General features: G+C 38.2%; 1 protein-coding gene across 1 annotated transcript; it reads right to left on the bottom strand.

The window, feature by feature from the left end:
- Positions 1–4,829: 4,829 nt before the first annotated feature.
- LOC106361959 (probable flavin-containing monooxygenase 1) lies at positions 4,830–8,315 on the bottom strand. Its single transcript, XM_013801773.3, has 5 exons — positions 7,105–8,315; positions 6,385–6,625; positions 5,884–6,062; positions 5,442–5,791; positions 4,830–5,293 (listed from the first exon to the last, which is right to left on the bottom strand). The coding sequence occupies exons 1-5, from the start codon at positions 7,552–7,554 to the stop codon at positions 4,939–4,941; spliced, it is 1,575 nt and encodes a 524-aa protein (XP_013657227.2). The 5' UTR covers positions 7,555–8,315; the 3' UTR covers positions 4,830–4,938.
- Between the last annotated feature and the right edge of the window lie 8,913 nt (positions 8,316–17,228).

Genomic DNA, 17,228 nt, shown 5'->3' with positions numbered 1-17,228 from the left:
ATGCCATCACTACTGGACATGCCTTTCTTTCCGCTTCTCTCCTTTCTGTTTGTTCGATTATTCATCATCATCAATTATTATTGTCTCCTCTAATCTCTCTCTAATTATTAAGTAGTCTCTCCTTTAATGCTTATCAATGAATCTTTATGTTGTTTATATCGATATATAACTCGAAAGCCTGCCTCTCTTTTGTCCCCCTTCTCCGCTCATTGCCCTTTTTTTAACTCTCTTACAGTTATCTTTAAATAGTCTACTACTAATATATCCGCTAATTATCACCGTTATATTATTTTAGTTGTAGTTGTGGAATTTTTCTAAAAATACGTGTAGATCGCATTTGTATTTATATCATACTCGTTCTCATTCTCATTGTGTGGTTATGGTCTATAAAAATGAATCTGTATTTATTTTATTTTATTTTATAGTATGATATAGTCAACATAAATATTTTCTTATGATGTTTTTTCATGTTTTTCTACGTGTTACAACATGATATGATAACAGTTCTTCCTTGGTCTTAACTTTGTTGATAGAGATAGATTCACCGACCAAGGTATCCTCGTTTCGACGGTCCAACATTTGCTTAAAGCGTGATCTATCTATTTTAACTCGAAATTAGTTAGACGTTACATTTATTGTTCTTGTATTCTTGTCTGTTCTGTGCTTTGATCCCAATTTTCAAAATTGTATATACACATACAAATTTTTTAAAAATAGTTAACGATCAATATTTAATTTTTGCTGCAATCGCATCAAAACCTACTCATCCGATTTAACTGTAAATTATAAAGATACTACCATCTACCAATGCGAATTAAGTAGATAAAACTAAATTGATTGGAATGCATATACTAGCGAATTACAACTAAATTTATTTGGTTTGGTTTTGCATACAAATGAAAATCAATATACCAAAACAAACTATTTACAAATTTAGCAATGAAATATATATTATTTTCATATCCATTGAAAGTGCGGTAGTTTGTTTTTATTTCTGGATTCCATGTGTGGTTCACAATATGAAACAACAACCAAAACTCTAAACTTCTCTTGATGGGATCTATTGTACTCTCTTACTATAGTATTAAGAATGAAAATCTAAAAAATCAACCAGTTCTTTGAATAAGTGTTTTTGGACAACTAAATCAGTTTTGTCTGGTTTAATGCCGTTGGCATAGATTCGTGTCGGCAGAAAATTACGTAAATGGATTAGATCATATATTGTTGGTGAATACAGACCACTAAGGTCCCAATCACCAGATATCTTGTTTAAACTATTTTCCTGGATTTCTTCATTTCTTGTTTCTATTTATATTATTTTTCTCATCAACAATGTTCATATTGTATAACATATTCATATGAAGCTCTTACAATTACAACTCAAAAAAATATTTTGTTAATACGCAGTTACCAATTTTAAGAAATCTGACCTTACTGGTTTTATATAATGTAAACATCTTAGGAAAATTTCTCATAAAAATAACAGTTTTGAATAAGAATTTATTAGTTTGTGTTACTGGTTAGGTTTTCCTTCAGAAATATATGCCGTCATATGACAGATACATCGGACGGCAATATAGACGACACGTGTCATAATCCATCACTGGCTAATATTATTCCAAAAAACCTTTATTATTCCCTCCCCATTCATGTTCAATCAAATGTCACCCTTCATCTCCATGGGTCATGTGAATTTAGGATAATTTCCTAATCCTGATATTAATTAAATTAGAAAAGCTTTTACTTTATTACTCAATATAAAAATTCCTTAAATCATGTCTTATACTAGGGCTGGGCAAATAAACCGAACCCGAAAATCCGAACCGAACCCGATCCGATAAAAATGAATCCGAACCGATCCGAACCCGACATAAATACCGAATGGATCCTGTTTTTTGGTATTTTGGGTTATGGGTATTATCCGAACCGAACCCGGACCTAAATGGATATCCGATAGAACCCGAAACATTTAAAATCACAAAAAAACTTCTACCAAATATGATCTTAATTCTTAATATGTATCCAAAATACTTTAAGATATTATTGAACTTCTAAAATAATTATCTGTTACATCAAATGAAGGTTGATGGTGGAATGTGGCGGCTGATGCCTCAAGTTTTTAGATTTTGGTTTTGTTTTTATTGAATAATGTTTCTCATTTCATGAGAACTTATTTTTTGTTTTATGATTTCATTTATAAAGTTTTCTTTATATCACTAACTATGTTTATCTTTCGCTTGATTTTGAATGATCACGTTTGATGTTTTTTCTTATTTTTGAATCAATTTTACTTATGTTTTGGCTATTAAAATATGTACAAATCATGTATTTTAAATTCGAAGAACCGATTTTATTTATGTTTTAGTTACAAAATAGGTACAAATCAGGTATTTTTAAACCGAAGAACCGATTGGGACCCGAACCCGAAAGTACAATGGGTTATACCGGTTCTTTGAAGATTTACTAACCCCGACCCGAACCCGATAGAACCCGAACCGGTCCCGAACCGAACTTTTATATAATCCGAATGGGGTTGATTTTGATAAACCCGAAAAACCGAAACCCGAATGGATAAAACCGAAACCCGATTGGGACCCCGAATGCCCATGCCTATCTTATACAGTACTTCTTCAAACGAACATTCACTAAAAATCCTTTTTAATAGCTGTCAATTTTTTAATCTTATTTCTAAGATATTGCTAAATTAGCCCAAAATATATATATCGAGAACAGCACATGAGTATCTTTTAACTATCAAGCCCATTTCAGGCCTATTCTAATATCTCACAATTTTACCAGCCCCACCACCTGATGAAGTTTATTTCTTGAGTTATGTTAGCTTATACATCTGCGTACACCAACCCCAACTTCAACACTAGGGAAATAGAAAAGCAGGGAGGTCTTACTTCTCTGGGTCACAAAGGAGCCAGAATCCGTTGAATGGTTTAGAGGAGTAATGGAGGAAAATAACACAAATATAAGTGTTACTTTACTGAATGAAGTATTTACTTTACTTTTGCTTTTAATTTTTTTTTTTTTAAAGTATAACGAAGGAAAAAATTGCCAGTTTAAAAGAAAATGATTTTGATTAAGGTGTAAAGTAACGAGAAGCAAACACTAAATTGATATGCCTTTATATATTCAAACATTTACAAGGGTGTAATTTTCTTTTTTGTGGAACACTACAAAAGTATAATAATTATTTTTAGGGAAGATTATTCAAATAACACTAAATCATGTTTTTATTACTAGATTAGCTTATATTTTTTTTTAATTACTAGAATGTTTTTCATACCTATAATACCCTTCATTCCTTTGTTAACAGAAAACATAATTACAAAACTGTCATTATTTTATTTTTTGCCACATCATCAAAAAATAAAATTATTTACGAAATTACCATAATAGTTAAATAAGTATGTCGTTAAAAATCTGCGACACGAAATGACAGTTTTTCTAGTTTTTGGCAGATTTATTTTCTACCGCAGACTTATCACAATAGACTTAATATTATAAAAGACTTTCAAAAATAAGTCTACCAGTGTGACGATAGATTTATTTACGTTAGCGGATTTGTTTTCAGCTGGCAGATTTTATATGACATATTTTTTGTCATATGATAGCAGGTTTTTAATATGTGGAAGACTTTTACACAGTTAACCAAATTTTACTCGTAGACTTTTTATAGTTTAGCAGATTATTCTTTTTCTGAGGTAGCAGACTTATAGTTTCATCGTTTATAACGGCAAACTTTTCGAAAAAGTATGCTTAGCAGACTTACAAATTAATAACAAAACTAACTCTATATAATAGCATGCTTTTATGTACGGTATGGCAGACTTTTACGAGTTATATACTTGTATGTAGTGACAGTCTATGCGCAGAACCTCTGCTATCTGGAAAAGTTATTTCTTGACCACAAGACTCTTTACTACGACATTGATTTGTTCACCCTTTAGAGCTTGGAACTGATACAGTACAAGAAAGAACAACACATGATCTGCGCAGATCCTAAAGTAATGGACCAGCATCTGAAAGCCGCAGGTTAAGGTGGTCTTGATGTAGACATTAGCAAAATGATATGGACTCCTAACAAAGAGCAGAGCTAAAATGATATGGTCCTTTCCCTGTGATCAACCGATAACATATTGAGCTAAGAGAAGACGTTTTTCATGGTTGGTGTGTTAAGAAAAGATGCACAAGAGTGTAATCAGTTAAGGCATTGCTCTGAGTTCTTCGGATTCAGCATCAGTGGGACCACAGGTAGAACCAGGGAAAGCCAAAATGATATCGACATATGTCCAAAACTGATTAAAGCGGAGATGAGGTTGTAAGAGTGACGAAATTAACGAGATTAAGTGATTAAAGCCTTGAAATTCAACGGAACCGAAAATATCAGAAAGGGGATTTATGTCTTGTCGGATTTTCTGGGTTTAAAATTCACTTCCCTCTATGTGAATCGAAGCTAGGTTTTAGTGATAGAGATGAGAATGCGAACAAGATCGAATCAATGAGAAATCAGGTCAAAACGAAGGAGAACAGAGTTGAGAATAGAAGATTTAGGGTTCATCTGTTACTGGAAAAGGGTTTTTGGTGGGGAGCGCCTTTTTTTTTTGTCTTTGATCGGGAATGGTATTTTTAATTGTTATCTTTTCTAGTTTTTTTAATAAAGTTTATTTTTTAAAATAAGATATTATACTTTGAATTCATTTATCCATGGGTATTTTAGACTTTTGGCAGTATTTTTCAATTTCTTTTTTTTTTACAAGTCATTCTAGTCATTACCCAAAAAATGTGAGTTATTCTAGGTAATTTCCCTTATTTTTATAAAAGCTCATGTAGTCGAACACACATGATTATTCAACGACTCACCAACACTGTTTTATTATTCTACACGATGTAATCTCGTTATTTTCCTTCGACTGGTACTATATTCAATTAGTTTGTTTCTTTTTGATTGAGTCGATAATCTTGAGAACCATAAGGACTAAAGGCTTCGAGGAACAAGTTGGATTTACGCCGAGGATCGAGTCCCATGTCATTACACAAATCATCGGCATGTTGGATGCTGAAAGTAGAAATGCAATGACGTTTATAGAATCTGGTCGATTTTCTCATCACGTCCATTTCCTTGGAAAATTGATCCAACATTTTCTCTTTGCTCGGTAATTTGAATTTCCCATCCACGAGTCGGCTTAACCATAGCGAACGTAGCTCTGATGTGTGTAGGTTTGAGTTGCTCTGAACGTATCCCACGAAACCCATGTTTGGTATCAATGGATGGATTGTTCCCCTGAAATTTGGTTTTGTTATTATAAGCAACAATATAGGCTTTACTAGTACTAATTAGCGTTTCATTTTCTATATCGAGTATTTTTTATTTAATTTAGACAAGATTTATATTCTTAGTCTTGTGATGGAGATTTTATAAGTGCATATACCTGTATAGAGGCATAACACCGCATGGAAACTCAAGCCAACTTCGAAAAGGTTCAGGAACGATGGCTTTGAGCTTCTTCTTGCCATCATAACCAGTTGCAAGTATCACTACATCAGCTTCTAGCATAGTCCCATCCTCAAACTCAATCCCTTGATCATAAAAGCACCACTTTGATGTTTTCTTAAACCGGATCATCCCTTTATCCGCTTCCTCAAAGAAATTCTCCGGCATGATGGCCATTTGACAAGAAGCGTAGTCTTCTTCAAAAGAATGGTCCGGTTTAAGGCCATATTTCTCTAGAGGAAGCTTCCACGTAACATATGATTCGATGAATTTGGAAACCACCGCACGCTGTATTGTTATATGTTTATAAAAACTTAGAAAATCACATAAAATCCCGCAATTGACTGAGACCAAAGTAATGTATAGTTAAGATCACAAACCAGAAGAGAGAATAGGAGGCAAAAGAAAGTTTTAAGGAAGCTTTGGTTAGGCCTATCATGGAGGAACTGAGAAGCTCTGGTAGAGTAGAACAAGAAGAATGGTAAACCCCACACCCAATAATGCGGGACCACCCAATGTGTCGTTCTCACCACCATTGTGCATGCTTGTCCACCTTCTCCTGCAAAATTTATACATTTTATTTAGTTATTGGAATCATACTGATCATATAATTAATGATTCGAAATTTCGAATGGATCATATTGGAAATATTTAATGTGTCGGTTCATTACCAAACTTTTGAGCAGCTGTTTGATTGTGTCAATCAGAATAACGGTCCAAGTCCACCGAAAATATAATATTATGTATTTTATATAAGAATATGGTTATCTACATATATTATATCTTGACTTGAGCAAATTGTTAGAGTGAAGATATAATTAAGTATTGATTAATAAAGACTTTTGTGAAAGAAAGATAATATAATCTTAATATTTATATACCTTGATTTGCTAGAGCAGACTCTAAAGCCAAATCAATGGCTGATTTCTTGAAACCAATGACCGCGACTTTCTTGCCACGGAGAAGACGATAAGCTTCTTCTTTCTCTAATTTGCAGTAATCCATAGAGTGCATCACTTTCCCTTTGAATATCTCGGGCCCTTTCTTCTCTGGAAACGTCGGTATTCTTGGTACGTCGCCATATTTTCCGGTGCACACTACCACGAACTCAAATGCATACCACTGCACACACATGTACAAAAAAATTCCATGCAATGACGATTCACAAATAGACATAGATAACATAAAACACCAAAAAAAAAGAAGAAGAAAAAGAATACGTAAACTCGAGTTATTTACTGATGCATGCAATAGTTTACAAAAAACTACTTGTAATTTCTTTACAAGTTTTGGATAAAAGATGTATTTAAGTTCTTTTTTGAACTAAAAGATATATTTAAGTTGTAACTACAACAACAAAAAACCCCGGTTCATATACATAATTAAATTCTTTTTAGCCACAACCAAAATTACATGGCTGCTATAAATTCTAAGGAGATTAATATTTTGTTGTCAAATAATTTTATAGATCAGTTTAAGATTTAATTTGAGATGCCAAGTTCTTAAAGAAAAAACCATAAGAACATAATTGAAAAGGAAAAATTATATATGAGTGCAGAGTGATCTGCATGCAATAATATATGAGATGAAATAAGACAAACCTGAATCTCTCCAGCGTCTCCATTTTGAACAGCAACTTCCCATACAGGTTTTTCGGGAAACGAGTTGCTGTAAGCACCTAGGTCAGCCATCTGTGGAGTTCCGCCGTCACCTGTGTACCTAACCTCGATGACCTTAGAGCCAAACTTCATGAACTTAAGGAGATCAAAATGCTTAGCATAAGATTCCAAGTAATCTAATATTTCAACGTAAGATGGAAAAGTAGTGTCATCTCTGTTGGGCCATGGAAAGTCAGAGAACTCGTAATCGACTCGAGTCGATTGTAATTTAGTTGTCTCGTAAGTGCAACTATTCCAAACACCTCCGATCGATTCCGAGGCTTCAAAAACGATCGGGTTGTGATGGGCTAAGTGCTTAGCGGCTGCTAAACCGCTAACACCAGCACCGATGATCGCTACTCTGGAAGAAGTAAGCTTATCGTTAGAAGCCATTGGGAGAGAGAGTCAGAGGAAAATGGTTTTGATGAAGAGTGTTTTGAGTTGTTTGTGAGTTTGCATGGGACATATTTATAAGGTTTTGAGTTGCCTTGTGCACTTGGCCAGCAAGTATTAATTTTTTTTATAGAGCACGTGGTTTTGAATACCGGTTTATTCTGGAGGAGTTTGAAAGATCTAAAGTATACTTTGTTCTTTCTTTGAGAAATTTGGTGGTTATTGTGTGGAAATTTCTGCAAGCGTGCGTTATGAGATTAATACTTCGGCTTCTTTTTTTTTGTAATTGTTCGTGTTAAATTTCTAAGTATTTTCAAGAAGTCTAATGGAATATTTCTTTTAAATTATTTATTTAACTTGCTTATGTCTTCGTAAATTTGATTAAGAGCTTATATAGTCTATATATTGACTAACTATAAAACTAGGAATAGACAAAAACTCCGTGCGGTTCTAACTTCGTTCTCGATATCTCCTCAGGTAGATATGTATTACAATGGATACATAAAATCTTCGAAATTGGAATACCATTGAGAACGTTAATTGAAGGATCGAGATCTAGAGATGGTAGATTTTCATTTTCCATTGTGACAAATTTAACGTTTTTAGAAATTACGTTTCGGCCGTATTTTTTATAGTTTCCAATATAATTCCGTTTATAAACAAAAATATGTTTAAACAGAATTACCATACATACTACTATACTAGCTAAGAAGTAAGAACCATATAAAATCAACAGAAATGGATACTATACTTTTATCTAATTTAGTTAAAATATTTTTTTATTTGAGTAAGTATTTTTATATAATAATGCTTCTAGACTGGTCCTTAGCAGAACAAGACGACTCTTTATCTTCTTTAACTCGTCGATGCTTAAAAGGTTTTGTTTATTACCATAAACAGTTACTAAAACAAAATATAAATAAACCTATTGTTCAAATCCTTTTTTTTGTTCAACCAACCTATTGTTCAAACCCTTTTTTTTGTTCACCCAACCTATTGTTCAAACCCAAACTTTTTATTTCAAATTGAAAATATACTTAAGCAACCAGAGGAAATTCAATGATATAATGATGATATAATGATCTAGTTTAAAACTATTCCAATAAAATACAAGATCTTAAGTTTGATCAACGAGAAAAATAACGGAAAATAGTACATTGCATTTATATATATATATGGTCTTTGGTCGATTGACTTTAGAAAATTATTGAATCATTTATAGGTCTATTCTTTAATCTGTTATTTCTGTCTGGTTCTTGAACTGTGACTAGTATATTTTTATGTTCTTCTTGTCTCTAGTCTGTACTAATACTAGACTAAATCTTTATTCCTAAAATTTAGTATAAAATAATAAGTCCACGCAAGTTTTGAATTTTAAAACAGCAGAAAAATGTCTAGCCTTATAATTTATATTTGACTCGCATACAAATTAAATTATGAACTATACAATAACATTTCGGTTTTTCGTTTGTCTAAAAGAGTCACGGCATCACAAGTATATTAATACATTTTGGTTGAAATTTTACAATACTTAGTCATCATATTTAAATACGAATTAATAAAATTGAGTCCAAAATTAATAACAATATATAGGGCTGCCAAAAATAATATCGCAACAAATATAAATATTTAGTTAAGAACAGTATAAAATAATTTGATTCAAATAATATTTTTAATATTACAATTTTTATCGTTTAACTACAATGTAATTTGATGTAAATACATTGTGATAAAAATGGATTATCTATGAAACTAAATATGAAGATAATGAAATAGACTTACAGAACTTGCAGATAAATCATTAGTTGCCCTATCAAATTAATTTAACTTTTTTTGTTTACTTCAAACTATATTTCATACACATACAAACAAAAACAAGTCTGCTAAAATAAGACTAGCCTTTTTCGGTTGACCATTCTTCTGTTCTATGTCGTTTGCGATGGCTTTTGATATTATTGGCATTAATTTATTTCAAATGAACGAAGAAAACAAAATTTATTAACCGTACATATCTTTAACATATTTTTATATATCCAATTCATACATGTCATACAGAATCATCCCCAACCATTTAGTTAATAATGTCTAGGCATACGTATACATATAGTGGTGGTAATTTACACGTGCACCGAGTAAACCAACTTTTTCAGTTCTGAATGTGGAGAATTTTCAAATCAAACGTAAAAGAAAGCACACACAAAATTAAACTAATTAAGTCACAACTCACATGTAGAATTTGACTTGGAAGATGGCCAATTATTCAGTGAATAAATCACATTCTTGGAAACAATTATACTAGTTTCGAAATTTACTATTATTCTCGTTAAATCATTTAGCTAATTAACGGAGATTTTTTTAAGACTATACAAAGCATGTTAAATCCAATGAAGTTGAGCATGGTATATTATATATAATATATGGAAATGGAATACTTATCTACTTTTTTGAAACACGAAACTCGCATTATGTATATAGTCATACAGATATAATAAAATAAAGGAAAGAAGAGGAAGCAACAAAGAAAATGAGGTGTTTGAAGGATACTCAAGTAGAATAGAGAATGTTAGGAATATGGTTCGATAAAATTATGAAAGGGAGAGAGTAAATACATTGTATCATTTTAATTGTTTGGTACGATTCAATTTTCTTATGATCGATTGATACTTTGTAATATTCGTGTCTTTGTTACCTTAGGACATTACATGCACACATCACATATATACCTTCATGTGGTCCTTGTTATATTTTCTTAGAGAGAGAGAGAGAGAGTGGTGTAAACTTACCGAAGGTGATTGATATGTTAATATTTACATATCTAGGGTTAGAGTTTTATTTAAATTATAAAATACGACAAAGGTTTGTTTGTATATAACATTTTCTTTTGCAAGATTGGCTATATGTACAAATGAAATACATAACTACTACATATGAGTCATATGAGGAAAAGTCTTTGATTTTATTTTTGGGATGTTCATGCAGACATGCAGTTCTTTACTAATTATCATAACTAAATATTTATACAAATGAAACATTAAAAGGCTTTTTCTTATTTATTTTTCTCGAACTAAAGGAGTGTTGAATATGTCGGATCTAGTAGTAGGATAGTAGTTTAGTATGCATTCCCCTTAATTGTTGGGTCCATAACACACGCATGAATAAAAGACATAAAGCTATTGTCAAGCATCAACTGGATCAGGCGCGTATGAAAAGGAAAAAAAAGTTCGTAGATAGTTTTTTTCTCCCAGGCCCTGCTACCTAGAGAAGTCTTTACCCACCAGTTCCGAGATTGCTCTCACTCTGACGCAGTCTGACTCCCCACCAACTTCGGCAAAAGACAAAGGAACTTTCTGAAAACTTTCAAATTGTTCCCCACTTTTAGAAAGAACCACCGGATAACACAACGCCCCTGCGTTTTACACTCCGGGTTCTTCCCCCGACCCGGGTCGGAGGGACCGCCGGCGCCACCGCACTCGCCCTCTGGTTCACCGGAACAGCACCACCGAAGACATAGAAGATGGAAACAGGCTCTCAAGTTATCTGCAAGCCAGCTTTTCATCACTTCCTCCCTGAAACATCCCAGTAAGACTTTCCTAAACCCTATTCACAAGCAAGCTCCTACCTCTCTCCCCTCATCACCCCAACACGAAGCTACTCCGTTAATGGAAAACCGAAGACTTTCGGCCACAGAAAAAGGAAAGGGAGTGGTCTCTGATGACTATCAAGCCCCCCGACAACCCAGAGTCAGAGTACAAGAACCAGAAAACGCGTTCCTCATGCAGAAGCACTCACTCACCGTGATAGGAAGAGTAACTAACCCATCAGTCCAGAAAGTTTGGACCCTGATTCCTTTCTTCACTGAGAAGTGGAGCACTGAAAACCGCCCAGTGGGTGCTGACCTTGGAAACGGGATGTTCCAGTTCCAGTTTGCCAATGAAGAAGACTTACTGGGAGTTCTAGAAAAAAGACCCTACCAATTTGCGAGGTGGATGGTAATTGTCGAAAGATGGAGACCAACCGCAGCGCCAGATTTCCCCTCCCTCATTCCCTTCTGGATAAAAATTCAGGGGATTCCCGTCCATCTCTGGACTGAACCCACAGTCAAAACCATTGGCAAGAATATTGGAATTTATGAAGAAGCTGATATCACGTCACTAACCGTTCGTATGAGGATCCATGTGAACGGTAGATTACCTCTCATCAAGAGCTCTGTTATAGAGTATCCAAATGGCGATGAAGTAATAGCCACACTCGTATATGAGAAACTTGAGAGACACTGCTCAAAGTGCTTTCGCCTAGATCACGAACTGAGAGACTGCTTGCAAGCCAAGGCAGAGAAACGCCAGCTCCAGGAGACAAATGAGAAGAAGGAGATATCACAGTCCCATTCCGCAAGCTCCCCAGGGAGAACAGACAGAAGTGTACGACGGGACTCCGATCGACACCTCCATCACCACCGAGAAACGGTACCAAGAGACTCCCCTGCCCCCATTGAGTCAAACTACCGAGATGAGCGTCATAGAGACCGCCCTGGATATGGAAACAGCAGAAGTCATGACAGCTATTCAAGAGGAGTGTCAGGAGGCAACACTGGAGAAAGAGACAAACAACCCTACAACGGAACCCGACGGGAGAACTGGCGCCTGCCAAGACCACACAGACCCTATAACCTGACGTATCGAGAAGTCCAGCGACCCTCACTAACCATTCCCCCTCATGAAGATAAAAACAGAGACTATGAGAGGCAGAAAGAATCAAGAGATAGAGATAAAGAGAGAGAAGCCCCAAGCAACCCAAGATCAGACCCCCGATCCTCTGATAGAGGGATTCCTCTACGGAAGGGTCACCTGGACCTACCACAGGATGCAGTGAACGAGGCCATTGAAGAACTACGCGAGGTGATGGGCCAATACTCGTCGTGTGCGGACCCAACCGAAAGTGCAGCACGAAAAGAACGCTTCCGACTTTCTGAAGAATCGGGAGAGCTTGAGGAAACAGCAATTCAGATGGTCCAGGCAGCACTGACGCACCAGCAGAGACCCGCCGCGGAAGGGATAGAAACAGAGCGGCCTGCAAGCCCGGAAAGAGTTCCGGCTCTATTGCGACTCGGGCCCTCTCCTACAGCTCAAGCCAAGAGCCCACCTACCGAAGCCCGTCGCAAACCTGGACGGCCCCCTGGGAAGAGAAGAGTCAACAATAGCCCAAAAACACTAACAGGAGCTGGTTCCCGAAAGAGAAAACTACAACAAACGAAACCAACGGCATGCCGCAAGATCTCGGTGGCGCAGAAACAAACAGGCCAGCGACGTAGTACCAACAACAGAACAGGGGACTCCCGAAAAGGCGAAAACCGCCAAGACACATCGCTCAATTCAGAGGACCAGCCACTATGCAATATGATCCCACGCTCAACCAAGAAGAAGAAGACGGATTTTCGGAATCCGTTACCTCCCGTTCCTTAAAAATTGCGAGCTGGAACTGTCAAGGGTTGGGGAATCCCTGGACAGTTCAGAGACTCCGAGAGATCGTGCGAGACATCTCTCCGGATATTATTTTCCTCATGGAAACAAAAAACCCCAATGCCTTTGTCCTTGAGAAGCTTGAATCGCTGGACTATGAGTTTTATGAGCTGGTTTCTCCAACAGGACACGGGGCAGGAGGTCTTGCATTACTTTGGAAACAAGATATCAAGCTGACTGTTTTAGATGCAAACGCTAATGTACTTGATACTTGCATTGAAGTTGAAGGAAAGAATTTTTTCGCCTCCTTTGTATACGCTGACACTGATCGATTGAAACGAAGAGAGATTTGGGATCGCTTAATCAACCTTTCGAATATCAGAGACCAACCATGGTACATTACAGGCGATTTCAATGACCTACTAAGCAATGACGAGAAGCTTGGCGGGCCGTTAAGACCGGATGGATCGTTCTCAGACTTGAGAACTTTCTATGCGGAAGGAGATTTGTTTGATCTACAACATACGGGCGATTTCTTATCGTGGAGAGGCCAGAGAGGAGACTTCCTAGTTAGGTGTCGCCTAGATAGGGCGGCAGCAAACACAAGTTGGGCTGAGCTTTTCCCAACAGCACGATGTACGTATCTATCTTATGAGGGCTCAGACCACAAACCACTCATCACTGTGTTCGAACCGGGATATAAGAGACGACCGGGTATCTTCAGATATGACCGGAGATTAAAAGATAACCCGGAGGTCACAGAGATGATCAAATCGGTCTGGGCGGAAGCCCGTCAGCATACAGTGGCAGAGAGGATTTCCTTGGTACGGGGAGCCATTTCCAGATGGAATAAAACGAAACAATCAAACAGTCGCCTGATGATCAACAACAAGAAACAAGAGCTTGAAGAAGCCCAAACCAGCAGTCTCAATGATATGCAGCTGATCAACAAACTCATCACTGAACTCAAGAATGCATATAGTGCGGAAGAAGCTTATTGGCGTCAACGGAGCAGGCTGCTGTGGCTTAGACTGGGAGATCGGAACTCTGGTTTTTTCCATGCTACCACAAAGAAGAGGACAAGAGCGAACCGGTTTTCAGTCATTGAGGACGAGGCTGGGAATCCAGTATATAGAGAAGAGGAGATTGCTAGGGTGATAGTCGGCTACTTCCAACGCTTGTTCACGTCCACTCCGGGAGATCGAAGAGATATTATTGCACAGGCCCTCCAGCCGCGAATCTCTGACGAGGCCAATGAAAGACTGATTACAATACCGAGTGCGGAAGAGATCAAGGCCGCTGTACATTCAATCCATGCGGATAAGGCACCAGGGCCGGATGGATTCTCCGCGGGATTCTTCCATTCCAATTGGGATTCCATTGGACCGGATATCGTTGAAGAGGTGCAAGAGTTCTTCAGAACCAGCAAGCTGCCAGCAAAGATTAACGAGACTTTCATCAGACTAATCCCAAAGATAGGCAGCCCCCAAGCAGTTACGGATTACCGGCCTATCGCGCTGTGCAATGTCTACTACAAGATCATTTCAAAGATCTTGACAAAGAGACTGCAATCCTTATTGCCCGATATCATCTCAGAAACTCAATCCGCATTCGTACCGGGCAGAGCGATTGCGGACAACGTCTTGATCACCCACGAAGTTCTCCACTATCTCCAAACCTCCAAAGCTGAGCAACGCGTCTCTATGGCCGTCAAGACGGATATGAGCAAAGCTTATGATAGATTGGAGTGGGAATTCATTGAACTTGTACTCGAGCGGTTGGGATTCCACCAGCTTTGGATCTCATGGATCATGGAGTGTGTTTCTTCTGTTACCTACGCCTTCCTCATCAACGGCTCGCCTAGAGGAAGAGTAAAACCGAGCAGGGGTATCCGACAAGGAGACCCACTCTCACCATACATTTTCATATTGTGTAGTGAAGTTCTCTCGGGACTTTGTAACCGAGCTCAAGAAGCGGGACAGCTAACCGGTGTCCGAGTCGCAATTGAGAGCCCAAGGATCAATCACCTCCTCTTTGCCGACGATACTATGTTCTTCCTCAAGGCAGACAACACCAACGCATCCACTCTCAAGCGGATCCTGACTAACTATGAGAAAGCTTCGGGTCAATCGATCAACACCGACAAATCTGCTATCACATTCTCACGGCGAGCGCCAGCGTCTATTAAAGCAGAGATCAAAGATGTCCTCCAAATCCAGAAAGAAGGCGGGCTGGGAAAATACCTCGGGCTACCCGAGTATTTTGGTCGACGAAAGCGTGATATCTTTTCATCCATAGTCGACAGGATCAAAATCAAGGCGCGCAGCTGGTCGAACAGACACCTCTCCACTGCAGGCAAAATGGTGATGCTCAAGAGCGTACTCTCCCCCATCCCGTCTCACGCCATGACATGCTTCAAGCTCCCCCAATCCCTCTGCTCTAGAGTCCAATCCGCAGTGACGCGGTTCTGGTGGGATGGCAAAGACGGGAAAAAGAAAATAGACTGGGTTTCCTGGACAAAAATGACAATGCCAAAGGAGCAAGGAGGACTCGGACTTAGAGACTTCGAGAGTTTTAATGACGCATATTTAGGGAAACTCAGCTGGCGTCTCCTTCAAAACCCCTCCTGCCTTCTCAGCCGCATCCTAAAAGGAAAATATTTTGCAGATTCAACCTTTCTTGAGGCGACCAACAAGTCAGCAGAGTCCCATGGTTGGCGGGGCATAATGATTGGTAGAGATCTCATATTACAGAACTCAGGCTGGGTTATTGGTGATGGAGAAACCGTTAAAGTATGGAGTGAACCCTGGCTCAGCTTCACGGAGCAGAGTAGACCAATGGGACCACCACCTGAATCGCAACTAAACTTGACAGTAGCCCAGTTACTCCAACCAAACCGGCAAGACTGGAACATCGATGCTATCCGTCTAATACTCCCACAGCACGAGGAGACCATCCTCAGCCTGAAACCGAGCAGAATCGGGGCTCCGGACAAATTGATATGGCTTGGCACTTCTTCTGGCGAGTACACGACGCGATCAGGATATGAAACAGCTCTGAAGAAGGCTACTGCCACGCTTGAAGATCCACACCGGAACGCCATCAACTGGACCACAGACATTTGGAGGCTTCACACTGCCCCCAAAATTAAACTGTTCCTCTGGAAAATCTTTCGAGGAGCGCTACCGGTGGGGAGCAATCTTGCGGCTCGAAACATAACTTTGGGTGGGCTATGCGCGCGATGCAATGCCACTGAATCTACAAATCATCTTTTTCTTCACTGTGACTTTGCGCAGAAAGTGTGGAGCCTAGCTCCTTTTTTGCAAAGTTTTGATATTAGAGGAATGGTAGATTTAGCATCTGGCTGGCATGATCTCTGTACTCTGGACTGTCTCCCCCCTGCAGGTATTGTCACAGGACAGCTGGCTCCTTGGATTCTTTGGGAACTATGGCTCGCTCGAAACAACCTTATCTTCAGCAACAAGATAATAGCTCCAAAGGAAGTCTTAGCAAAGGCCATCAAGGCAGCAAGAGAATGGCTATGGGAACAAAACATCAAGAGCTCGACGCTGAAACCGGCTCCTTCACCTCGTGAACCAACCCCACCGAACACGACCACACTACATACAGATGCGGCGTGGCTAGCTGACCGTAAGCTCGCAGGGCTTGGATGGACCATACGGGAGAACAACAACACCACAAAAAGAATGTCGCACTGTTGCTTTGTGTCGTCCCCCCTAGTAGCAGAAGCTCTAGCTCTAAGGGAAGCCTTGGCTGATTGTGTCACCCGAGGCACGCAGAACCTGCATTGTCAATCTGACTCCCTCCTCCTCGTTAATGCTCTGAAGACTGGGTCTCCAATCTCGGAACTATACGGCATCCTTGCTGATATAATCAGCTTATCTTCAGCTTTTGAATTTTTCTCTATTTCTTGGATTCGACGTACAAACAACAAGGATGCGGATGCCCTGGCGAAGCAGGCCTTGTTGAATGCGTCTGTTGTAATTGCTCCCTCTTGTGGAACTTGAAACCTGTTAGTTTAATGCAAGTTGTGTTCCAAAAAAAAAAAAAAAAAATACTTTGAATTCATTTATCCATGGGTATTTTAGACTTTTGGCAGTATTTTTCAATTTCTTTTTTTTTTACAAGTCATTCTAGTCATTACCCAAAAAATGTGAGTTATTCTAGGTAATTTCCCTTATTTTTATAAAAGCTCAT

This window comes from Brassica napus, chromosome A8 (assembly GCF_020379485.1).
Source record: "Brassica napus cultivar Da-Ae chromosome A8, Da-Ae, whole genome shotgun sequence".
Taxonomy (NCBI): Eukaryota; Viridiplantae; Streptophyta; class Magnoliopsida; order Brassicales; family Brassicaceae; genus Brassica; species Brassica napus.
Note: the sequence above shows the minus strand (reverse complement) of the source record. Positions and strands in the feature narration are given on the sequence as shown.